Raw genomic sequence first — 26,064 nt, 5'->3', positions numbered from 1 at the left:
GGCGAGAAGCCCTATAAAATTCTGGCCACCGTGGGTCAAGTCAAACAATGCCGAGAGCCCGCGTAGGCGTGAGGGAGCGATGCAGGCAGGACTGAGGAGACAGCGGCAGATGGGCACATAAATACCGTTAGTCTGGGTTAGCGCGATCACGCGGCAGCATGTGAGGAGGGCAATTAGTGATCAAGCTCCGCTAAGATGTTTATTACAGATCTGATTGCAACTGATTGCAGCTCAATTTACAAGATGTAAAATAACACAACAGGAAAAATAGGGAATAATGGAAATAAGGCAGTGGTTCACAATCAGGTCTGTTCTGATTGGACAGTGAAAACAAAACCAATGCTGCTAACCATATGATCATGCATGGTTAGTTCATCCTAATCAACTACCCAAGTAGGTGAAAAATCATCCAAGAAACCTACGTTGTTGATGTGAAAAGGTCATAGCGAATCAAACTCTAAAGCTGTATACCCAAATTTAGTCAATGAATGGCTGCCAAAAGCACAAAACTACTATTAAAATTCAAGCATAAAACCCACCAAAATCAGAAACCACAATCTTTCAATTGTCCCATTAGTCTATCCAGTTCCTGGTAATATTAATAAATGTCAATGCTTGATTGTTTACTTTGTCAATCCAATGTAAAATCTTGGTCACAAAACTAGCTGAGAGCCACTAAAGAAAGAAACAACGTAATATTACAACTCAATTGGGAAGAACTTTTTACCACTATCAAAAATCTGGACCAACACTGAGCATGCAAGCCCATTCATGCAGATTCTTTCAGCAAGAAATGCAGACAGGCTTTTTCACCTGTTGATATTGCCCGTTTTATTTTTCCAAAATTAGTTGGCTCCTGATATGCTACTATGAGTCTCATATAGATCCCTCTCAATTTCCCAAACCCCATCCCAGTTTATAGGCAATCTGCTCTTGGTGCATTGCCTTAAAGGTTAAGAGAGTGTGATAACCATAAATATGCAATCTGGACTAGTATGAGCTCAGGCCAGCACACAGAATGCTCTCAGGTCCAGCACAGCCAAAAAACATTTAGATTCTTGCCCATTTAACTTTGGCTAAATTGCCTTTTAAATGCCTGATTCTACAGGGATAAATGTTCTGTAAATACTACAAGTATTTATTTATATACACCTATACACAAACTACCATTCAAAAGTTTGGGGTCAATATTACTTTTTATTTCTAAATGAATAGTTTTAAGCAAGGATGCATTACATTGATTAACAGTAAAGACATGTATAATATTACAGAAGATTTAGATTTCATATAAATGCTGTTCTTTTGAACTTTCTCTTCATCAAAGTATCGTTAATTTTATTTTTATCTCAGTTTCCACAAAAATATTAATCAGCACAACTGTTTTCAACATTGATAACAAGAGCTGTTTCTTGAGCACCAAATCAGCATTTCAGAATAACTTCTGAAAGATCATGTGATACTGAAGAGTTCTGAAGTAGTTCTGTTTTTACCGCTTTTACCGTATTTGATCAATAAAATGTAGCCGTGGTGTGCATAAGAGACTTATTTTAAAAATATTACTAAAATCTTACGGAATCAAAACTTTTGAATGGTAGTGTGTATGTATGTATGTATGTATGCATGTATGTATGTATACACTGTAAAAAAAAATTACATCCCCAAGTCAAACATTTTCAATTAGTCTGACATATTATTTCTCATTGAGCCAATGTTAACAGACTATTGCAACAATTAATTCAATTTATTTTACAGAATTTCACTTGGGCCAATTAAAAAATTTAGATGTGACCAGTCACTAGAATATTTTGACTTGGAGAGGTTAAACTCTTTTTACAGTGTAGATATTGTGAAAGAACGGCTGCCTCCCCCTTATTAACATCGCCACACCGTCACTTAAATTGCCGCCCTTCGTCAGGTTCCCGACTGGAGTGGGTGAGAGAGAGTATATATATATATATATATATATATATATAACAGACTTCTTCCCGACAGTCAAAGCGGCATTACGTCACGAAAGTGCAGACTAGTAGGAGGACCGCAAGTGTTTTGGGTGCCGTTTGGGACAGGGCCCCACTGGAGAAACCCCCGCCAGGACCCTGTAACGGTGGCAGGCCCCAAACGAAATGTAAATCAACAAATGAAAGATGTATGTATATATAAAAAAAACAATTAGTTCGGGCGCCAGACAAGTTTAATCTTGTCAAATGTTTTTTCCCAGAATAGCTCTTTTAGCCACCGGTTACGAATAAACATGAATCAGAAATAACACAAATGAAGTTAAGTTTCACAGTTATATTTTCATAATTTTCAAAGAAATCAGACCAAGATCTCAGTTTCACCATAAGCAAAGAATCAAAACAAATACACACCAAATAACTTTGGTTCAAGTTCAAAATCCAACAGTCTTTACACCACTGTTTTTGAATTTGCAAACTAAAAAAAAAACATTAAATCAAACTAACAATGAAATCAACCGTTTAAACATAACAAAACACTTCACTGTATTATACAGACACGAAATACGTGGTGAAAGTGGTTGCGTGAATGTTCGTTTGCTTTGAAGACGGCGCATGCGTGTGCGTGCGGGCGGGTGTGTGTGTGTGTGAAAGAGCATTGGCCGATAATGGCCGGAGGGAAAGTTTTTAGAAGTGAGGGTAAAACAGGGAATAACCTGGTGAACTTGCTCACTCGTCAGCCTCAAAGACGACAAGCATTGCTGTGCAGCCGGTGTCCAGAGGTGCAGCGCACCCTCAGTGCCAATCGCTAGGCAACTCACGCTCACTCTAGTTCCACGTGTTCCAACCCAAACACAGCGTCTCCGTCTCGCGTCTCACTGACTGTGGATTCGTCTCAGGTAACCCGTTCCTTTTTTCCTCTTCCCCTTCCTCTCTTACAACTCTACCTTATATACAAATTTCCTCACTTCCGGATAATTGATGTCCCTCCTCCATCCAGTCACACAACTTACGTTTTTCACGCACCGCCACACTCTCCCCCCCTGGAAAAAGCAACCCAAGGTTGTAGGATAGAAAGGGTGAATTAAAATCCCAAGAACTCTTCATCTTCCTCTGACGATTCTTGGAATATTTCAAGGAGTCTTTTCCTCTCCTGAATTTCCAACTCTTCAGCTGTGGGGAAACATGCTTTTAAATTACTCACATGCACATTACGCACATCTTCCCCAGAGGACTCCAATGCCACTTGATAATTTATTGGTCCCTGCTGCTTTATTATCCGATAAGGACCCTTCCATCGTTGTGCAAGTTTTGCACTGAAATGGTGTTGGGCACTAGATTGGGGGAAATTCCTTAGCCACACACGGTCCTTTTCTTTAAAGGAGGCATCGCGTCGGTTCTTATTGTAGCTCCGTAGTTGTCTTTTCTGTGCCTTTTGGCAGCACTCTTTCGCTTTAGCTTGAAGTTGAACTAGATGACTGACCACATCATAGGAAGGTAAGTCGGGAGAGATGTTCTTGCCACGCAACAGTTTGTCCATGGGACCTTGCAATTTCCTCCCCAGGTGAAGCTCTGCTGGGGTCATGCCGATGGACTCCTGGACAGCTGAATTGACTGCAAATCGTAGTTCAGGCAAGTACTGATCCCATTTCTTGTGGTTATCTTCTACATAAGCCGCCATCATGTACTTTAAGTTACGATTTACTCTCTCGGTCATATTCGTTTGTGGGTGGTAAGCAGTAGTGAGTTTCTGTGTGACACCCCATTTACCACAGATCTCCTTGAATACAGCCGAAAGGAACTGAGAACCTCTATCAGACAGGATAAAGTCAGGAACCCCCCATCGAGTCAGAATCTCTCTCCTGAAAAGTGCTGCAACAGTCTCTGCACGGGCATTCCGCATAGGAAACAGCTCCACCCAACGGGTAAAATAGTCCACAAAGACAAGAAGGTACTCATTCTGGTGGGTACTGCGGGGCATTGGTCCCATGATGTCTACCCCTAGCATTTCGTTGGGATGTGATGTACTGACTTGTTGTATTTTTCCCGCAGGTTTACGGTTTTCCCCTTTGAGTGTTTGGCATTTAACACATGATTCTTTTTACATGATTCTTCACATCCGTCCACATCCCAGGCCAAAATGCAATATCATGCAGCCTCTGGTAAGTCTTGTAAATACCCATGTGCCCACTTAAAGGATTTGAATGGTAGTGGTGGAGAACGGCTGAAATCAGACTGTTGGGAAGGTACACCCGATAATGGCGTTGGCCACCCTTCAGCTGAGTTGTGTGGTACAATTTATCCTCTACTACCTCGTATTGATTTTTCAGCTGATCATCTCCTGCCAGTGTTTGGAATAGTTTTGTGATTACAGGGTCCTTGTGCTGCTCCTCCCAGATGGCAGCGGCTGTGATTGGAAGGTCTGACTCCTCCGTTTGCCTGACATATAAGCTACAACCAGGTTGGTTGTGGATCCGAGAAAGAGCATCTGGTGCTACATTCAGCCTTCCTTTACGATACTCAATTACAAAATCAAACTTCTGCAATCGAAGAACCCATCTAATGAGACGACTGGTGGTTTTTGTAGAGCTCATTACCCATTGCAGGGCGGAGTGATCAGTCACAACCGTGAATAGTTTAGGCTCTAGGTAATGTTGCCATCTTTCCAGAGCCCATATGACGGCAAGGCATTCTTTCTCTGTCGCAGAGTAGTTGGTTTCGGCTTTGCTCAGGGATCTACTGGCGTACGCAATCACCTGCTCTGAGCCCTGGTCCTTCCGCTGCGTCAATACCGCACCTAGTCCGATGTCACTGGCATCCGTGTATACAATAAACGGAAGTTCAAGGTTGGGATGACCAAGAATGGGAGGTGAGGTAAGGTAGGCTTTTAGCTGTTCAAAAGCTCGTTGACATTGGGATGACCAATGAAATGCACGACCCTTTTTTTTCAAGGAATTGATGGGCTCAGCGATCCTCGAGAAATTTGGGACGAACCGGTGGTACCACCCGGCGAGTCCAAGGAAGCGCTGAACCTCTTTGATGTTACAAGGTACAGGGTATGCACGGATGGCTTCTACCTTACTCAGGTCTGTGGAAATACCATGAATGTTCACCACATGTCCAAGGAATGTTAACTCCTGAAGACAAAACTTGCTCTTCTTTAGGTTGATAGTCAAACCCGCTGTCTGCAATCGATGGAGAACAGTTTGGAGATCGAGGAAATGCTGGTCCATGGATGGTGAGTAGATTATAATATCATCAATGTAAACGAAGCATATGTTACCTCGTAACTCCCCCAAAACCGTCTCCATCAGTCTTTGAAATGTCGCTGGGGCATTTTTTAACCCAAAAGGCATGACTGTAAACTGATACAACCCCGATGGAGTGATAAAGGCAGTCATGGGTTTGCTATCTGGACCCATTGTCACCTGCCAGTAGCCACTGTTGAGGTCGATTGTAGAAAAGATTGATGCACCAGAGAGGGATTCAAGAATCTCTGTAATGTTAGGGAGGGGGTATGCATCACTCTCTGTTATGGCGTTGACCTTCCGGTAATCCACACAAAATCTCATTTTACCATCTTTTTTTGGAACTAGGACAACAGGGGATGCCCATGCCGAGTGAGATGGTTCCACGATACCTGCCTTTAACATTTCCTCCAGTTGCTCTCTCACAACAGCTTGTTTAGAAGGACTCATGCGATAGGGTCGCTGTTTGAGGGGCACTGGATGTGTGATATAGAGGTGGTGTTGGAGAACATCAGTTCGTCCAGGTTGGAGGGTACACACCTGAGAGTTGGACTCCAAAATTTCCCGTAGCTGTTGTTTCCCGTCAGGTGGTAAGTGAGCACCATTCACAGCAAGGTTCATTAATGCTTGTTCATCCAGGCTATCAAGTGGTCGTGATAGCAATGGGTGTTGGAGTGGAGGAATGGAACTGAGTAGGGAGAGGCTTTGATTAACACTCTTCAGGTGTTGTCTCTTTTTTAGGTGTGGTGGTTTCACCACAGGTACACTGGCCTGGCCTGGTTGGAAAGGATAGTGTTCATCAGGGGCAGACTTGAAAGAATAATTTCTATCAGTCACATCAATCTGCAGTCCACTGAAGAAGATGAAATCTAATCCCAGGATCACTGCATAAGCGAGGGCTGTGTAGGAGAGGACAGCAACCTGTACCGGGAAAGTCTTATTATGAAGCATAATCGGTAGGTTTATCCAACCTAATGGAACTTCTGCCTCACCATTAGCTAAATAAAGAGGACCAAGGGTCCAGGGCTGAAGGTTGCCATGCGGGTTAAGTTCTGTCCAAAGGCTCTCATGGATAAGGGTGTAACTCGCGCCTGTATCCACAATGGCCTTTCCTCTCCAGGGGCCAATACTGATGGGCACCACTAATTGTTGTGGTACAGCCATTAGCTGATTTGGAGTATTGCAACCAGTGGAGGTGCTTTCTTCCAAGGTTGCAGATACCGTGTTGCTGGAGGGAGTAGCTGACTGGTGAGGCGGACCCCCAGACTTCATAGGTTGGAAGAAACGCTTGTTATTCGCGGGACGCTGCTGAACAGATGGCTGGTTAGAAGCGGACATAAAGTGAGGGCAATTTCCAGGTGAATGGGACCCTTTACACCGCCAGCACTGTACTTGAGGCTTCTCCACCGGTTGGCTAGAGACTGCTCTTTGTGGCATTGTAGGTGGGGATTTAAAATCCTTGCGTCCCTCATATTGTACTTGTTGCACATAATCCTTCTCTAGCTGATGACCCAGCTTTACTAGCTCCTCGACAGTGCTTACCCTGCTGCGTAACTGGCTGGCGAGATAGGGCTTGATATTTTTAAGGATCATTTTTACCATGTCACTTTCTGTTAGGGAAGGCTTCCACCTTTTGCAGAGAGCTCGATATGAGAATGCAAAATCCCTGATGGACTCCTTCTCTCCCTGGGTCCTCGTTCTGATCCGATCAGCCAGCTCATCTTCATAATCCTCAGATAGGAAGGCAGAAAGAAAGGCTGATTCAAACTCACCCCATGTCGTTACAGAGGATCTGGCAACCTCCCACCAGTCACGGGCAGTTCCATAGAGTACAGTTCGGAAAGTGGCCAGCAGGTCTGCATCAACCAAGGGATGCAGTGCTAGAAAATCTTGGCAGCGTGTCAAATATAGTAAAGGGTCCGAGTCATCTGATGGCCTTCCAAAGGTGGGAAATGTGATCTTAAGATGGTCACTTCTTAGTACTGTAGTAGTGGGAGGAGTTGCAGGAGCAGTCACAGTGGATGGTGGCGAAGAGATGGAGGTAGTGCCAGGTGGTGTTGGTATACTCTCCTTAAGAAGATCCACTAATTTCTTTTCTTGCATCTTGCTTCGTTCCACCATTTCAGTTTGGAACTTTTTAAAGTCTGTATAAAGGCTAGCAGTTTGGACGGAGCACTGATGCACTTCTGCCGTAAGCTGGTCGTGGCTTTTTTGAAAGTTCTGTTGCATGGTTTTGAGGTCCTGCTGAAGTTCCAGCTGAAGCTGATCCACCATGAAGCGCACCTCAGAGACAAAGGTGGATTCAACTTTTTTAAGTTCACCTGTAATCATGAGTTTAATGGCTTTGGTTAGTTGATCAGTCTCATCCTCATCCTGTTGTTTGTTCGAAGCAACTAGTGTGAGAACTTGCTGCTGATTGTCCTTCATATTAGTAGCAAGTTTGGTAATCTGGTCACATTGCTGGGAAGAAGTTGCTTTCAACCCCTGAGTAAGTTCAGAAACCGCTTTCTCCTGTTTCTTTATGAAATCCAGCAGTGTATCCCAATTACCTTGAACTCGTGAGGTAAGATGTTGCATTTCTCTACCAGGAGTGGGAAGTACACCTGGCCAATCCTGCTGTGCCACAGAAGAGAGAGTAGAGAGTTCATGTGATGTGCATAGCTGCATAGGGCCTGGTCCCTGGTCCCAGGTAAGAGTTTGCACTGGAGTGCTGCTGCCAGCAGCCAGTGCTGAAGCAAACTGCACTTGGGCTCCTGGATAGATGGTATGGGAAGGCGTTTGAGGGTATGGGACATGGAAGACATGAGGTGAAGGAGGTCCCGGGGTAACCCGAGGCTGTGCTGCAATTGGCCAAATCGGGGTTGCAACATCTGGAACTTCAATATCCACACACGTGGACAGAGGAGATGGTGTTGTGGTCATGTTTCAATGGAGTAGCTGCAAGTTCAATGAAGTGTGTAAAATGTCATGTAAAAAGTAATGATTGTTAGTAGCTGTGAAAAACAGGAAATAAATAAAATAACCAAATACAAGGTTGTATTGGTGTTCAATAAAGAAGTTTAACCCACAGTTACAATTCCTGTCCTGCAAGTATTCAAATGCAAAGCCACACTCCAATCATCTTAATTAATCGTTACCTTGAAGCTAACCCTCAATTACTGCAACACGTGAATGAGGGAAGAAGAAAAAATATATATATATTGCCAACACATACACAAACACTTTCCCCAAAAAATAACATAAATTGACAATTTGATAAGTTTTTTTTTTTTTTTTCACAGAGTACAAGTCAAGTGTCTTTTTTTTCTTTTTTTTATAGTTCAGTTCAGGTGTCTTTTCTTTTTTCTTAAAGAGTTCAGTTCAAGTCCCTGTTCGGGCGCCACTTCTGTAACGGTGGCAGGCCCCAAACGAAATGTAAATCAACAAATGAAAGATGTATGTATATATAAAAAAAACAATTAGTTCGGGCGCCAGACAAGTTTAATCTTGTCAAATGTTTTTTCCCAGAATAGCTCTTTTAGCCACCGGTTACGAATAAACATGAATCAGAAATAACACAAATGAAGTTAAGTTTCACAGTTATATTTTCATAATTTTCAAAGAAATCAGACCAAGATCTCAGTTTCACCATAAGCAAAGAATCAAAACAAATACACACCAAATAACTTTGGTTCAAGTTCAAAATCCAACAGTCTTTACACCACTGTTTTTGAATTTGCAAACTAAAAAAAAAACATTAAATCAAACTAACAATGAAATCAACCGTTTAAACATAACAAAACACTTCACTGTATTATACAGACACGAAATACGTGGTGAAAGTGGTTGCGTGAATGTTCGGTTGCTTTGAAGACGGCGCATGCGTGTGCGTGCGGGCGGGTGTGTGTGTGTGTGAAAGAGCATTGGCCGATAATGGCCGGAAGGAAAGTTTTTAGAAGTGAGGGTAAAACAGGGAATAACCTGGTGAACTTGCTCACTCGTCAGCCTCAAAGACGACAAGCATTGCTGTGCAGCCGGTGTCCAGAGGTGCAGCGCACCCTCAGTGCCAATCGCTAGGCAACTCACGCTCACTCTAGTTCCACGTGTTCCAACCCAAACACAGCGTCTCCGTCTCGCGTCTCACTGACTGTGGATTCGTCTCAGGTAACCCGTTCCTTTTTTCCTCTTCCCCTTCCTCTCTTACAACTCTACCTTATATACAAATTTCCTCACTTCCGGATAATTGATGTCCCTCCTCCATCCAGTCACACAACTTACGTTTTTCACGCACCGCCACAACCCCGCCCCCCTTGATGTGACATCTTAAAATAATTTAGACATTTATAAACAATAATAAACAGGCACTTGCAATTACTTAATAGTGGTGTATGTGTCTCAGCCAGCAGAAGCACAGACACCAAATGTAGTTCAAATATGACAAACGCAGAGTCTTTGTCTCACACACAGAAAGAATGCAAACACTGATATATATATATATATATATATATATATAGATTGAAATCTGCAATAATGCAACAACATCACAACTTTCCCCTTATCCCCGAACTTGTGCAATAAAGATGTTTATGTCTGTGGCCTCCAATGGTCTTCCCAAATAATGCTATGTTTCACTTGTAGGTTACATACCATGGTTGTTGGGCTTCAATGATACTCAAATTGTGAGTAATTTTTGTGAAACATCCCATGAGGTCTTTCTGCATGCAAAACTGTCAAAACTTGTAATAGACAGACAGCAATAATAAGGGAGATGGAGCTACATACATTTCGGCGAGTCTGTTTTTTACCCACAGTATTGACTGCTTTTAGTGAATCAATGCAATAATTGGCCAATTTAAATCATGCGGAATGATCTACAGTGATATTTCATATAAAAGGAACACATGTGGTTTAGTGTCAATAAAAATGTACTTTAACCTGATTGATTGGGATATGGGGTTACATAAGAAAATAAAAAAAGGTCTGGAAACACTGGTTTAGAAGAACATATAGTCTGTAAAAAGGTCCATCCAGACAAGTCTCACTATTTTGAAATGAAATACTCACTAATGTGAAACACATTGCTCGGAGCCTAAATCAAGCATCCATGAAAAACTGATAGCCGCGATATTGCTCTCAAATATATTATATTTGTGAAAGGATTTGAAAAGCCACTTGAGCAAACCAAGAGAGAAAAACAGAGGAAGAAAAGGCAAGGGAAACTGAGAAAGGGAGTTTCAGGGAACTGACATCTTGTCTCCTCAGCCAGCTATGAAGTCATTGAGTCTACCCATCGTTCAGTGAGGTTCTGGCCCCAGTGAGCCTCAGCCGTCCGCTCCGTATGAATTAGTCATGAGTGCGGCTCCATAGCCACCATAATGAGGATGAGTAAGAGATCAGTTCAGCTTTGTAACGAGCATCGTTCTAAAGGTTAAACATACACTCGCACACCTTCTCCCTTCCCCGGGTGTTAACCTAATAATCAACTATTTAGACATGAGGAAGCACCACGGCAAAAAGCGACCTGCCATAACCCATGACAAAACCCCTGAAAACCTCCGTGTATGATTGATGATATGGAAATAAAACTGCTATTTTAATGTCTAACAGGCTGAATACAACGGCTGGATACTTTTCTGTACTGAAAAAGATGTCTCGTAAGATACGGCCAAGAAAAACAAGCAATGATCCCATTCATCATGAGTGCCCTCCCTGGCAGATTTCAATCAAATAGATTGGCACAATAGCCGGCGGGGCAATTTTTAATGTCGACGTGGAAAGTACTTTGCAATTAATAACAGCCCGGCGATGATCTGACTGCAATGAGAATCATTATCTTACTAACCGTCATCGTGATTCTCATTATAATCATAATCACCGGCTTCACCATCCTGATCATCATTACACTATAATCAGCGTAATATCCTTCAAAATACATATGCAGGGTTCAGCTTTGCGCACTGCGCCCTGCTCATGCATGCAGCATCTGTCATTTTCCTTTTTAAGTCAAGCCAGATTCAGTTTAAATTAGACTATTTTAATGGGCGAGCGACTGGAGGCTGTGATATTGATATTAGAGTCTTCAGTACATCCTCACTGGGGAGAGGCCATGCCATAAATTATGGAGATGTCCACTTTTCTACGGATTTATACTAATTCAATAGTCACTTATGTGTGCATATTCAATGGTATCACTGGAGAAGTCATTTAAGATGGACTTACATAATATCAACGCTCGGTTACTGAGGAACATTCACGTTAGAAGCCCCGAGTACAGACACATCGTTTGGTTGTGTTCTCACCCTAATCATTAGCTATAGGAAATATTCAAAATGGAAATAAAAGGAGGAGAGAAAAAAAATGAAGAGTTATCAAATCTCATTAGTTCATAAAAACAAGAACTTTGCAGAGTTGGGAGGCAGTGGGCTCAGCTGGTTTTGCTGATCAAAGGGAATAACTCATTTTAAAAAACTAAATTCTGACTGAGGATTTCAGTGCTTGTATATGTGCACTTCAATAAGCTAAGAGCAAACACAGAGCACTGGAACACCAGGGAAAGCCTTGCAAAGGAAGCTATTCTAGCCCCTTTTTAAGTACTTAGGGCAAAAACACTGTTACTTTTTTGAGGGGCATCAGTGTCGGGCCAGTCTACACTTAAAAACGGTGCCAGGATGACCTTAACAAAATGCAATACTGCTAAAGTGGAATGAACATGCAATAAGCAGCTTTATTATTAGGGGTGGGACAAAATATCGATAAGGCGATATATCGTTGTCCTCCTCTGTGCAATGCGAGAATCGATACGCTGGCGCCAAATATCGATATTTTAATTAACAAAATAAGACGCTCTAAATAGATTTCCCTGCTGGTGAGTATGAGTAAAATAATAGTACAAAGTCAGGACCCACTTCAGCTTTTATACCATTTATGGGACAAACATGTTGTAAATAGACATTTGATGCTCTTCAAGCACTTACACAGATACACACAAGAGCATTTGCAAGCAAGTGTCTATCAGCGGATCTTTCTATCAGTGGATATATTAGGGATCCGCTGATAGATACACCGAGATCTTTCCAATTTACAGACTGAAAAACTTTTTTTGTGCTGTTTTCTAACAGTTTGGACTTGAATAAAGAGAGAAAAACCACACTTAACCTTTTCACTGGCATTTTGTTTTCATAGTTAGACAGATATCGTGATGTATCATTATTGTTTGTCTAGCAATATATCAGTTATCGCAGAATTGCTATATCGTGATATTATCGGTATCGTGAGCCGTGTATCGTATCGTGAGGTACCCTGTGATTCCCACCCCTATTTGTTATACATGTATTGATCAAATTACATATTTATGTGTGGTCCAGGTATTGTTGTGGGGACCAAACGTCTCCACGAGGACAGTAAAAGCAAAAAAATGTACATTGTGGGGACAAGATTTTAGTCGCCAAGTAGATTTTTTTGTTATATATATGATACTAATTGATGTTTTTCTTCTTTCTCGTTTTAAAAAAAGAATGTTTCTCAGTTTCACAATTACTCCACTAATGTACACATTTCATGATCAATAAATGTACTGATTCATTAATTTCATAATGTTGCATATAAAAACACATGGGAAATATATAATAGTTTGCCCGAAACATTTTGGCTAACACAGTGATCTGTCCGTCTGGAAAACCCGCCGCAGCGACAACCGTGCATATACAGTGCTATGCATAAGTTTAGACACCCATGCTAGAGTTGACTAAAAAGAGGAATAAAAAATCATCTTTTGGAAATTGAACTTAATGCCTTAATTTAAAAAAATAGGAAAAATCCAACCTTTAAGGACATCAATTTTCTTTGTGAATGAATAATGTATCGTAAATAAATAAATGTTCTTCCTTAAAATACAGGGTGCATAAGTTTGGACACCCCTATGTTAAATTCCCATAGAGGCAGGCAGATTTTTATTTTTAAAGGCCAGTTACTTCATGGATCCAGAATACTGTGCATCCTGATAAAGTTCCCTTGGCCTTTGGAATTAAAATAGCCCCACATCATCACATAGCCTTCACCATACCTAGAGATTGGCATGGTTTTATTTCAGTTAGCCTAATAGCTGGTTTGATTTGCATTGAGAGATGATCTTATGGAAAGTACTCCATGCCAAAAAATCTGCCTGCCTCTATGGGAATTTAACATAGGGGTGTCCAAACTTATGCACCCTGTATTTTAAGGAAGAACATTTATTTATTTACGATACATTATTCATTCACAAAGAAAATTGGTGTCCTTAAAGGTTGGATTTTTCCTATTTTTTTTAATTAAGGCATTAAGTTCAATTTCCAAAATATGATTTTTTATTCCTCTTTTTAGTCAACTCTAGCATGGGTGTCTAAACTTATGCATAGCACTGTATGTATGTATGGAGCAATGCGAGGTTGCAGACCTTTTGTCTCCACCTCTGATGTCTTTGAAGAAAGGAGATATGAGGGAAGGGTAAGGAGAAAAGAACAGGGTGATGAAAAGAGAGAAAGGTGTATTCGGCGATTGCTGCCTGCCACCATATAAAATCTCTTTATAAGACCCCATCACCAGAGCAACTCTTTACAAAGGCAGAGCAGCGCCATTAACACTTCAGATCAACGGGCACAACCATACAAAGAATATAGGCCATTTCTGCGAGACATCTCCAAGAACGTTTGCACTGAAAAAGAGGAAAACACCAGAACGACACAGCCCCAGTAAATCCACATTATAACAGTCATTACATCCGCTTTTTTAATAACCCTTTCTGGCAAAATTGCATAAGCGTGAATGAGTTGTTTTAGGCAGCTGTTATATTTTTTCATTATGTGACATGAAACGGAGAAGGTAGAAATCTTCACAACAAAACAAAGCCCTGGTAATATTACTGAAGATCAATTACATTCTTTCTAAGGATTTCAACGGCACTCTGATTTATTTTATAGGGGGTAATTTCGAAGCACAGACGAGTGGCAGAAACACAAAAAGTGGGAAATGGAGTAGCTGCAATTTTGGACGGTGGTGGTAATGTGCCATAATCTGCTGCCAGGCTGATGCAGGACTCCAGACCCAAGAAAAAAAATTGACTTTGGAGCCACTGACTCATAAAATGAAACATTCAGGAGCCAGATGACTTTTTGATATATTCTTTTTGTAACCAAATTATACAGTCACTCAATATAGATCAGAATGCACTGTCATCTACGCTGATGTTTAATTCAGGATCTATTTCAATGGATTCACATGGAGATGCATCGCACTCTGTATTTTTCGACTTTTAGAAGGAAATTTAGCACATTGAACGGCAGCAAAAGCATATCTATATGGTTCAGTTCATAGAGATCATAGATTGTTCATTTGTTGAAAATGCTGGGTTGTTTCAACCCAATTTTGGGTAAAAAATGGACAAACGTTGGGTTACATTTTTAAATTACATTTTTAACCCAACGTTTGGGTTTGTCCATATTTTACCCAAAATTGGGTTGAAACAACCCAGCATTTTTTAGAGTGGCTGTAACAAAGACATTTGATTCATTTATGTCAACAGCAGGGATAAACAAATAAGGATATCATGAAGATACTAACTATTGTCTATTATAAACAGTAAATAATATTGAAATATTTGTAATTATGTAGTTGTAATTATATATTATTAGCTATATATTAGTAGTTTGGGGTAAATACTTTTTTGAACGAAATTGATAGTTTTTTTTTTTAGCAAGGATGCATTGAATAGCTAAAAAGGGACAGTGAAGACATTGTTCTAGAATACACTATTCAAAGAAACCTGAAAAAAATATGTTTCCAGAAAAGTGCTTGTTCTCTCTCTCTCTCTCTCTCTCTCTCTCTCTCTCTCTCTCTCTCTCTCTCTCTCTCTCTGCCAAAAACTTGGGTAATGAACATACCCTTGACAACAGTGCTAAGGGTGGTCTTGACCCCTTTAACTGCACATTTTCATTACTTTTGAAATACACGTTGTAATCTATAAACAGCACATCAAGTTAATGCCTATAGTTTCCCTGTCCTATTCCAATCATAAAACACTAACTGGAAGTTTTCTGAACACTTGCCTCAAAGAAAAATCATGACGGGCTCTTGAAAGTGAAGTGTAGTCTAATGTAGTAACTAGTGGGTGTTTCTCTGCATGAAAGATTAAATTAATGCAGGTATTTTCCAACACATAAACATGCAGATGACATTAGTGCTCACGTGAGAGACACAAGCGCCTGGAGACATCAATCATATCAGAAAATGAGAACCCCTGCTATACTGGGTTAAATCTAAAATAATGGAAAGCATTATCCATCAGCCATGCCTTGAAAAAACAATGGATCCATTTCCATGGGGATCCATTTCAAGGCCAGACTCAAGGGAACACTCAGAGAAAATCGAAAAACCCTGTCAAAACCAATTCACTCAGCAAAATCAACTAATATCTGGGAGCACTATTGCTACTTACGAGGGTCTCCTGGTAATCTATACTGTTATAGAAAGTGCAAGGGTCACTATTGTATGAAAATAGCAGCATTACAAAGTGTCATATCATCATATCACCTGTATACTCCATATGTCAACATGCCTGTTGTGCAGGATACAATGTGCTTCGGTTTGGGGTCATTTCAACATGCTTTTGTCTGTTCTCGTTTCCAGTGGTCTTTCCGATGGCAACTCACATTAGCACATGTACAATTTTTATTTTTTACTTATTGCAGTTCATTCTAAACTAAATCTGGGAGAAATATTTGTTTTAACATAGTCCCACATGCAATAAAAATTAGACCGAACTACAAAACAATGAAAGTATCGAACTCTTCTGTTTCAGATGTACTCTTTAATAAGTACTTATTTATACAATGTATTTCCTCAATATAAACTAGGAATGCACCGATACCACTTTTTCCAGAACAAGTCTGGGTACCGATACTTTTATTTTTAGTACTTGCCGATACCGAGTATACCGATATCTGTATTTTCATTGCCTTTTTAAAAAAATATTGGGGAGAGAAACCAAAAGAATATAAGAATATGAATCAAATTAGCTGGATTGGCAAATAGATATTTCCTTCAGTTATTTTCATGCCTAATTACGCCTGTTAAAATGTATTGTAGGAGCTACTGTTACTTTCACTGTTCATATTATTACTCATAATTTTATCTTTAATTTAATACCACAGTTAATATTTAGAGCTGCTCCAGCAGGGCTCAACCAATCGCTTTGTCTTTTGTTGTCAGATTAACATCGAGGACAAAGACAACTGTAGGTTTATTAGGTTGCTGTCACTTTAAGAGCTGCACGTATCCAACATACTGTTACATGTGTTTCCTTTTCAACTGTTTAAGGTCACCTAAGACATAACCAACTTTTTCACAAGGATACTCGCCTATATGGGCATTTTGACATAATTTTGTATGAATTTGTCCATTCAAAAGCAAGAATAATTGAAAAATGAACTCAATTTAAAAGGTTATTCGCATCTATCAGCATTACCATAAATCATCAGTTCATGTTTTTACTTGCACATACGATTTAGTTTAAAATTCAAATGTGTGCTGAGTGAACGATCAGAAATCAAGAGCATTATATAACATTAGTGATATGCTCTTCATTTTATTTATGGCTATTGCCATATCCGAGCGAACTATAAACTTTCCAGCGATAACAATAACAATGGTTGAATTATTGAAAAAGGGATGTGCCGCTGCGCGCTCAATGCACATCTGCTATATAGGCGTAAATATTTCATTTGTTTAACATTCTATTAATTCGATACATTTACTTCATAGACATCCTTCTCTAATCTCCATTCTGCTCTCTGATACTCTGTTGTCTGTTTCTTTGTCACAAGCACTGTACTGTACTGTACACGCTGCATAGTATCAGTTGTTGGTATCGGTATCGGTATCGGTATCATAACTAAATGCAGATCATACTCATATTTCTGAAACTCATTTTTACACAAATAAAACTGTCAAATTAAAATGCCAAAGCCAGTGGATCTCAACCTTTTTGACTCGAATGCCCTATGTTGTCCAACACAATATTTGAAGGCCTCCCCACAACTAGGCTATGATATTTTGGATTTTTCTGCTCTTGTAATAACTTTTCTTTTTCTTTTTTACAGAAAACTGGGAGTATAGAGATAGTAAATGAATTAACCATGATTCACCACTGTTCAAAGGACATCAACCTTCAGTCTTTTTTCACTTGGCTTAAGTCAGCAAACTTGTCATACAGTCCAAATGACAGAGCATTTCAATTACATACTGTGAGGAAAAAGGGTGGTTAGGAGAAGATTACACATTTTCCAGTAATACATGGTGGATTAAATTCTGATTAAAAAGAACTACCTGATATACATGATAGGCGTTGGCAGCCCGACCTTGAAGGAACACAGAGGGGATCCACACGTTGACAAGGGCACGTTGAGTTCTTAGAGAGACAGGGAAGGAGAGAACACATAGGGAAAGTCTAATTAGAGAACATCTCAAAAGAAGAGACGTTTAGTGTAGCTATAATCACTTTATCTGCCCAGGGGTCTGAAAAAAAAAGGATTTTAACAAACAGAAAGGGGAAAAAATTATATACTTAAACCATTAACTCTCTGAAGTCGGTGAGTGAAACCAATGCGATCGAAAACTTAAAAAACTATTTTTGGGTCATACAAAATTTGTGTACACTCACAAAAACAACAAAATATTGTGTTTTGTAAAATGATGAAAACGGGAATCTCCAAACGAACCCCAAAACTCAGCATATACTTGCCTCACAGACAGGAGAAATATGCCTATAGAAAGATTGAAATTGAATCGAAAACAAATATTCCAAATGAAACCAACAAGAGGTACAGTCTTTCCCATCTGAGCTCATTATCTGTAATGTGGTCACAACCACATGCAGCGCAGGCTATTCATCCGGTTACCATCCATCTGAGACTCGAACACCCTCCATATTTTCTCGATAAAACAAAGCATCAAGCTTCATCAGATGCATCTACATTTTCCACCTTGAGGAATATGTCAGTATTTACCTCAGACGAAGGCTTAATTCAGCAGAGAATATCATTTCTGATGAGCAAGTCATTTATTCTTACTATCATCAGTTAAAGTGTTATTTTTACATAAACTTGTACACAATTTATAATTTGGACTTTTCCCAAACTACAGAGTAAAATGTGTGAAATCGAGTGAAACGTAGGTAACTTTTCATCACTACAATCAATGTCGTACAAAAAGAGGATGTGTATTTTGAGTTCTACAATGTAATATAAATACAATATAGAAATAGCCTTTTACATGTCCCACAGGTTCAACATTGCATGCATTTTCTTCAACCGTTTTTAATGACTGACATCTTCTCATGTACAAAGGTTAAAGCTGTTTGGAAGAGGTGCGTGAAAGCGCCGAATGTAAAAACAGAAGCAGCATTCAACCTCCCTATTTTTAGCGCGGTCTTTTCCGTCAGATCGGAGGCATCTCTTTATGGAATTCCATACCATCGATTTGATTCTCGCTATACACCACCTCCAAAACACATGCACACAAATATAAAAAGAACAGCGAGTAGGAGGCCACTTACGTCTCGAAGTCAGATAGGCTGGGATCGTCAGAGGTCTGGCTCAGGTCCCCTGGCACCTGTCCAAAAAGCAGAGCGCATGAGGTCATGGTGAGAGTTTGCGGATTAACACTGCACTGTTGCATAAACTTACAAACCAGCTATTCTGTAATTTACGGCCTTATCTGATAAAATCATGACAGTCCAGCAATATTCACTGAAAATAACTGATTTGGTCCCGAGTAAAAATTTGAATGAAGAAATGTTTCTCTTTTGATATCCGAAAATCAGTTTTAGGAAGGGGAGGAAAAAGCTCAATTTACATGAAGCTCTAAATGACTACACGTTTACCCCTCATTCCTGAAAACACATGAGCCTAACCAGGAACAGGCTCTAATCCTATTTGAGTGTGCATCTTATCTTGTGGTGAAAGTGTGGTAATGTCAGCATTTACAGGGGTCACGACTCACAGGCTGCTGCATCTTGGCAGGCAGTGGCACCAGAGAGGAACAGACACATGAGCCATGGAGGCTAGATAAACCATCCACCGTATACAGTTCAGCACAGTTACAGAAGGCCATGGTTCAAAGCCACTGCCGTCAGATGTATCAAAAAGTAATCAGTGGCCAACAGATAAGCAGTGAACAGGAAAGAGAGAGGATGGATGGAAGCCACGAGGTGAAACGCACTGTGGCTGAGAATGCCACTAGAGACAGACAGGTCAAATTAAACGGACACTTCATCCAAAAATAGAAAATAGCTTTGTGCGAGGAACAGACAAAAAATTTAAACGTTATTCATAAAACAATTTTTCTTTATTTTACAGTGTCTTTGTTACTAGTTACATATACTTATTGCAGTAGTAAGAGTAAATTATGCATAATTACATGCAACTAACTAGGGATGGCCCGATACCGATACCAGTATCGGGTATCGGCCCGATACTGAGCTCATGTACTCGTACTCGTACTCGTAAAAACGCCCCGATACCAACAACCGATACCAGGCAGCGTGTGTACAGTGTTTGTGTCCAGACAAAGAAGCACTGACAACAGAAAGTATAATGGGGATAAAAAAGAAGGCTGTCTATGAAGTAAATGTATCATATTAGTGAAATATTAAACAAAATATAGTAACGCCTATATAGCTGTGGTGCGTGAGCTGATAAGAGAAAAATGCGCAGTGGATTGAGCGCGCCGCGGCACCGAAGCGCGAGCTGGTCGAGCGCATCAGACGTCAGTGGAAAGTTTGTAGTTCAGTCGGATATCAATGGCAAAGAAAGTAAAACGAGGCATGTAGCTTATTATTAACATTAACTGACCAGAGAGAGAGAGAGAGAGAGAGCGCGCACTTCTGTTGAATGCTCTGGATTGCTGATCGTTCACTCGGCACGTATATTTGGATTAAAACTAAATCGTATATGTAAGTAAAACATGAAATGTTACCTTATTTATGTTTAACGACATTATTACAGGACATTTGCAGGTCAAGAAGTTACATGAACTTCAAACATCCAAAGCGCGCGCCACGAAAACCATCGCCTCAGACAGCGCGCGAACACTGAGTGGAATTCTTTCACTATTGCGCTTGTACGGATGAATTCACACAAAACTATGTAAAAACGCCCGTCTTGGCGAGTATCCTAGTAAACAAAGTATATTATATGTCAAGTGAACGTAGACAGTATAATTCAAATGGGTTTCAAGTGCGTTCGGTCTTAAAGGGGCAGCAGTTAAATTAATCTGCTGCTGTGTTTTAATGTTAACCAGACAAAGGATTAACTCTTGACTAAATAGGCTACCTTTTTTTGTAACTTCACAAAAAGATCCATCTATATTTAATTTATACAGTAATGAATATGCAGTGCATTAAATATATTTGATGAACAAATTAAGTTTACATTTAATAAACAAATATGATTTGACATTCTTTTGGTTTCTCTACCAATACATTTAAAAATGACAAATGCATGAATTAAATTAATTGAAAATAAAAATACAGGTATCGGTTACGGTATCGGTATCGGCGAGTACCAAAAATTAAAGTATCGGTATCGGACTCGGCCTGGAAAAAGTGGTATCGGGCCATCCCTACAACTAACCCTAAACCAAACCCTAATCCTAACCCTATAGTAAGTATGTTGTTAATTCATTTTACTCAGTACCTGTGACAATGCAATGTGCTGTTGTGTTATAAGGGCATCAGCGCAAAAGTCAAAACCACCGTGCGTTAGAGTTGGGTACCGAAACCATTGGCACCGGTAACCTTTATGACTGGTATGTGCCGGACCTAATCAGACCGCCGATTTCTGTGGCACCCTTTGACACGTACGATCACACCGGTATGATTAGAACGTTTAGTGCATCACATGATCAACTGCAAAAATTCAAATGTGTTTTCACGCTTTGGTTGGCGCTGAGCCAGAGACTGCTCGGTGCTTTTCATATATCAATTATTCAGTGTTTTCAACCACATAATCTTTATTTTAGGTTTCAGACATTTAAATACACATAAGTACTAGCAAAACAATATATTTATAGTTTGCAAAATAAAAAAATGAAAGCAGCAACAATCCTTTCACTGCAAAAAATGCTTTTCTTACTGAGTATTTTTGTCTTGTTTTCAGTCCAAATATAAAAATATTCTTCAAGTAAAATGACATAATGTTTTCTGAAAAAAAAAAAAAAATCGAAATTAAGTGAGTTTTTGCTTAAAACAAGCAAAATGATCTGCCAATGAGGTAAAAAAAAAAAAAAAAAATCTTGTTTCCCATCTGAATTAAGACAATTTTTTTCATTTTTCATTTGAATACAAGATTATTTTTCTTACTCCATTGGCAGATAATTTGGTAACACTTTATAATAACTGCACGCTATTAATCATTAGCTAAGCATTAATAAACAGTTAATCAATCATTTATAAAGCATTAATAAACATTAATAAGCAATTATTAAATACAGCTATAAATGTTTTATTCTTGATTTATAAGCATATCTATAATGTGTTTAATAATTGTATTTTCATACTACAATTATAATTTCATATAAATGATCAATTAATAATTTCTAAATTAATTATTGGATTATTTAAAAAACTTATTTAGGAGTTATCCATAGTTCATAAGATCCCTTAAAAAAAGTAAATGATTAATAAACTATTATTTATATTATTATAACGTGTTACTGATAAGGTATCTTGTTTTAAGCCAAAACTCAATTAATTTTCAGAAAACAAGATATCATTTCTTTATGAAATTACTTTGCTGTTTTTAGTACTGTAATTATTTAGTGTCATTTAGTGTCTGTTAAATTAAAGTAGTTGGGTTAGGTACGTGGCTTATGTTTTATCGTGAATTTATGTAAATGTGTTGTGTTTCATATTTACTTATATTTATATTAAAGTACACTTTAAACTTTTAATATATTGTTCAATTCAAATAATGTCATCCACCATCGTTTTGTGGCTTTTTGTTTTAGGTATCGGTTCAGGCACCGTTTAGGCACACTAGTACCGTTTTAAAAGTATCGATATGGCACCGGTATCGTAAAAAATTTTTTTGCATACATATGCTTAGTGAATGAGATTTGTTTAGTGTTTGGTGGGTTTTTTGCCGAAACACCAGTCGCAAGTCACCTAATGGTTACCCTATACAACAGTACATTATTTATATACTAAAATATAAAATAAAAAGTGTTTTTTATTCTAAAACATTCATAGCTTTTTTTTTAAGAAAAAAAAGATCTATAATATACCCTTGTTTAGCTAGCTAGGTAAATGCGTTTGAGACAATGTGTTTGAGATCTATTTAATTATATATATAAAAATAAAAAGTGCTTTTATTCGAAAACATTCAGAGCTCTTTTTAAAAAGAAAAAAGATCTATAATATTGCCCTCGTTTAGTTAGCTAGGTAAATGCGTTTGAGACAAAGGAAGGTAATGGTGTATTGGCACAGACAGACAGTTAATGATGGAAGAGGGGGCAGACCTATGGAAGCAGACAGTGATCTGCCCAGAGTGCCTGGACTGCAGAGATAGAGAAGAAAGAACAACCACTCAATGAAGGTACGGTTTCACACACCCACAGACAGGCATGTGTGTGTGCTTGTGTGTGCTTACTGGACCGCGCAGGTCGATGAGTTCCCGTCTCATCTGTCCAATCAGGTTGTCTTTGGCCATGAGGGAGCGGTACAGCCTCTCGTTAAACTCTATCAGCTCTCCATGCATCTCAGCCACCTAAAAACACACACATTGACAAACTCGCATCAAACTCCCACTGAAATAGGCTGCTTATAAAGCAGTAGTGTTCGGCAGCTGTCTAGAAGCAGGTTGTAGTATGTGACATTTCTTAAAGGCACACTGAATGCGAGTTATCTGGGTTTTGACTCAGGTGTGGAAGTGTTCAGCCGGTGAGCATTAACTGCTAGTTACAGCGAGTCTCACACCTGCCCGGCGACTCGTCAGCTGTCACTTAGAGTAAGTGACACAGACGTGGAGGCAGCCTCCAGTCTGCTATTCAGAACTTGCATTCATTTGTTTATGGAAATCATATGTCAGGGTATATTTGGGTTAGCGGCGTTTTGCCTGACAGAAGCATCATGTCACTTTTTGACATGTTTGTCCTGGTTGCCGGGCCGCACCTGGCCAGACAAACAGGCATGGATGAGTCAAAAAAACAGAGTAACGCTAAATCCTGATCTTGAAAGTGAACGCGAATGCCCTAAGACTGCAAATTCAAATATATTTTCGGAAAAAGGACGGAGAAAAAAGAAAACAAAAATAAATATGAAGTGAATTGTGTGTTTTAGGCTACTCTAAATATGCAACCAGAATGCTAAATTTGCCAAATATCTAAATAAATGTGTACAGTGCATCCATGTTAAATATCATCCATGTAAATGGAATGGTTTTTGTCCTGACATTTTGTCAGTCACTTGCTTTATTATGAATCCCATCGGTCCAATATCCTGCTCAACATTTGTTTTTGTTTTCTTAGAGTGAAAAGACAATGTTGCGATAATGCTGCCTTCAAATACAACAGGGAAGGTCCTACTTCTGTGTTTGATATTACATCATGTCATGATGTAATACAAACATTATATAAATGCCATACACAGTGGGTATAGTGCATATATATTGCGCCTAGCATAGGGATAGCAGCATATGTGATTCAGTCCTTCTATGTACATGTATCGACAGTCCAAGAGCCAGCATAACTGTGTATTTTAATGCGAGTTAAGTATTCTAATGGCCTGTGGGAAGAAGATATTACGAAGTCTTACATTTGTGAAGAAACATAATGTGCCTAAAGACTGAAATACATATGCACATGACGCCACTGGTTTCACCTATTCATGTTTTTGCACAGACCATAATAAAATTAAAATAAACTTTGAATCCCATTTTCAAAAGTTTGCATTTTCATTGAATGCAATGAATATGCAACGAATTCATAGTGATTAGTAAGTGATTAGCTTTCCATTTGTTGTCTATAAGTTCATCTGTCTATATTTCTATAGTACCAAGCAGCATTACTTCACAGTTAAAATACAGAAGTCAACATTTGAAGATAATCAAAGTTGTCCTAAGACAAGAACGGGTATTGTTGAAAATTCATGTATAACTTTGATGAAAGGTTTAGATTGACTACTGTATATCACATTACACCTGATATAGACATGGTGGTTAGGTATTACAAAAACAGACTAAGAAATTAAAAACTTCCAAAAAAAAATTTTATTTTAAAAAGCACTGACTCAAAAGAGTCAGTGGCAGACTCAAAGAGTCTCACAAAGCAGTCTGAACTACGGAAATAGCTTCAAAACTTTTTGTAATTGATTGTCAGACACGGCCCTACTTCGCTGCCTAATGCATTGCTTTATATAGCACCTAGCTTTTTCACAGTATTAAATCCATTTCTCAAAGTCTTTTTTTAGTAGCTTGTGTGACAACTTCAAAAATAGTTACCCTTTTAACATGTTAAAAGAGCGTTAAGCTTCAAAATACATATTTTATAACTTGTCATGAAAGCGATTGTGGGTACTGGAACACAAGCACGTACAAGAATCACTCACCTTAAGGCATTAACAAACATTCACTACACACCATGCCAACGGTTTGATTAACCATCATGCTGGATACAAACAGGGGGAAGTAATGGCAGTTATACCATATTTACACACCCAGATCGATACACACCCTAAGCCATTTCATTTCATTCATCTCCTGCCTCCGTGGCTACACACGACACACTACTCGTAGTATTCTCACATCAATCATATTTATTTATCTGCGGCAAGGCCTTCGAACAGGACATTAAAAAATGGAAATTAATTTTAAGCGTCAAGGAACACAATTAATTCTCTGCAAGGAAGCGAGCTAATCAGTTTGTTGTTCAGTAAGCAATAAGCAGGCTTCGTCCTTCCAGCTCGATGGGTGAATTTTCCGACCCGCGCTGCCGCGTGTTAGCACTTTGGGTTTATCTAAACAGGCGACAGGTTCACACACTTCAGACAGCGTATCAAACCTCATTACTGGGCCTTAGCAGGAAACCGAGTGCATGACTGTATCTGTATTCGCTCATTGTAATTGCAGGTCGCCCAGTTGCTCCAGCGCAGATATCAAGAACACTGTATTCCACAATTATCTCTAGTCATTATTTCCATGAAGGAAAGAAAAACAATTGCGCAGAACACAAACGCCATACAAGCATAGCATCTCTCAAATAAATCAAATCCGAGGTGAAACCGAATAAATGTCAAGAAGGATGAAAAGCATGTGTGCATTTTCATGATGCACTCATGAGCAATATTCACAAGTAGATGGGAGCATATTAATGAGCAAAGAGGAGATGGTTTTTCATTTTTATACCTGATATATGTTTTTGTAAGTTGTTTTATACCTGATATAAGTTTTTGTGAATGCACAACAAGAGAGGGGATATTATATTTTGCAACTGATGTGTTTGCCTTTGAATGAAATAAACTCCAACCGTTTAAAACTTGTTTTATTATGGATTTTAACCACAAACCAAACAAATACCAAATGTTTAAGATTCTAGTTCAGATTTTTTTTTGTCTTAAATGGTTGAAATAATAATAATTTTAGTACTTTTAAGAAATAAATGTCTGGAAAATAAAATGCCCTAGAAGTTTGTGGTTTAATGCACAACATGAAGGCAAAGAACCAGCCGGCACGAAGCATTCAAATCGTTTAATGCACAGCTAACCGCGGATTATCCCGCTTATACCATGGTCATTTGCAGTGCAATAATTGACTGGAAGGGTAAAAACTATGGTTATTTTCATCAGTTAAAATATACAT

The 26,064-nt window shown here is 39.1% G+C and overlaps 1 protein-coding gene across 3 annotated transcripts in view; it reads right to left on the bottom strand.

The window, feature by feature from the left end:
• The window catches only part of snx29 (sorting nexin 29), a 121,795-nt gene that overhangs the window by 32,400 nt on the left and 63,331 nt on the right, over nucleotides 1-26,064 (bottom strand). For all 3 annotated transcript variants that reach the window (XM_079595732.1, XM_079595733.1, XM_079595734.1), the window contains exons 16-18: nucleotides 22,861-22,977; nucleotides 18,768-18,823; nucleotides 17,540-17,621 (exon numbers count right to left, since the gene is read on the bottom strand). In XM_079595732.1, coding sequence (XP_079451858.1) covers nucleotides 17,540-17,621; nucleotides 18,768-18,823; nucleotides 22,861-22,977 — 255 coding nt within the window. The remainder of the gene's footprint in view (nucleotides 1-17,539; nucleotides 17,622-18,767; nucleotides 18,824-22,860; nucleotides 22,978-26,064) is intronic.

The sequence above is a fragment of the Phoxinus phoxinus genome, assembly GCF_949152265.1.
Source record: "Phoxinus phoxinus genome assembly, chromosome: 21".
In the NCBI taxonomy this organism is placed as follows: domain Eukaryota; kingdom Metazoa; phylum Chordata; class Actinopteri; order Cypriniformes; family Leuciscidae; genus Phoxinus; species Phoxinus phoxinus.
The sequence above is the reverse complement of the archived record's forward strand: the minus strand, read 5'-3'. Positions and strand labels throughout refer to the sequence as shown.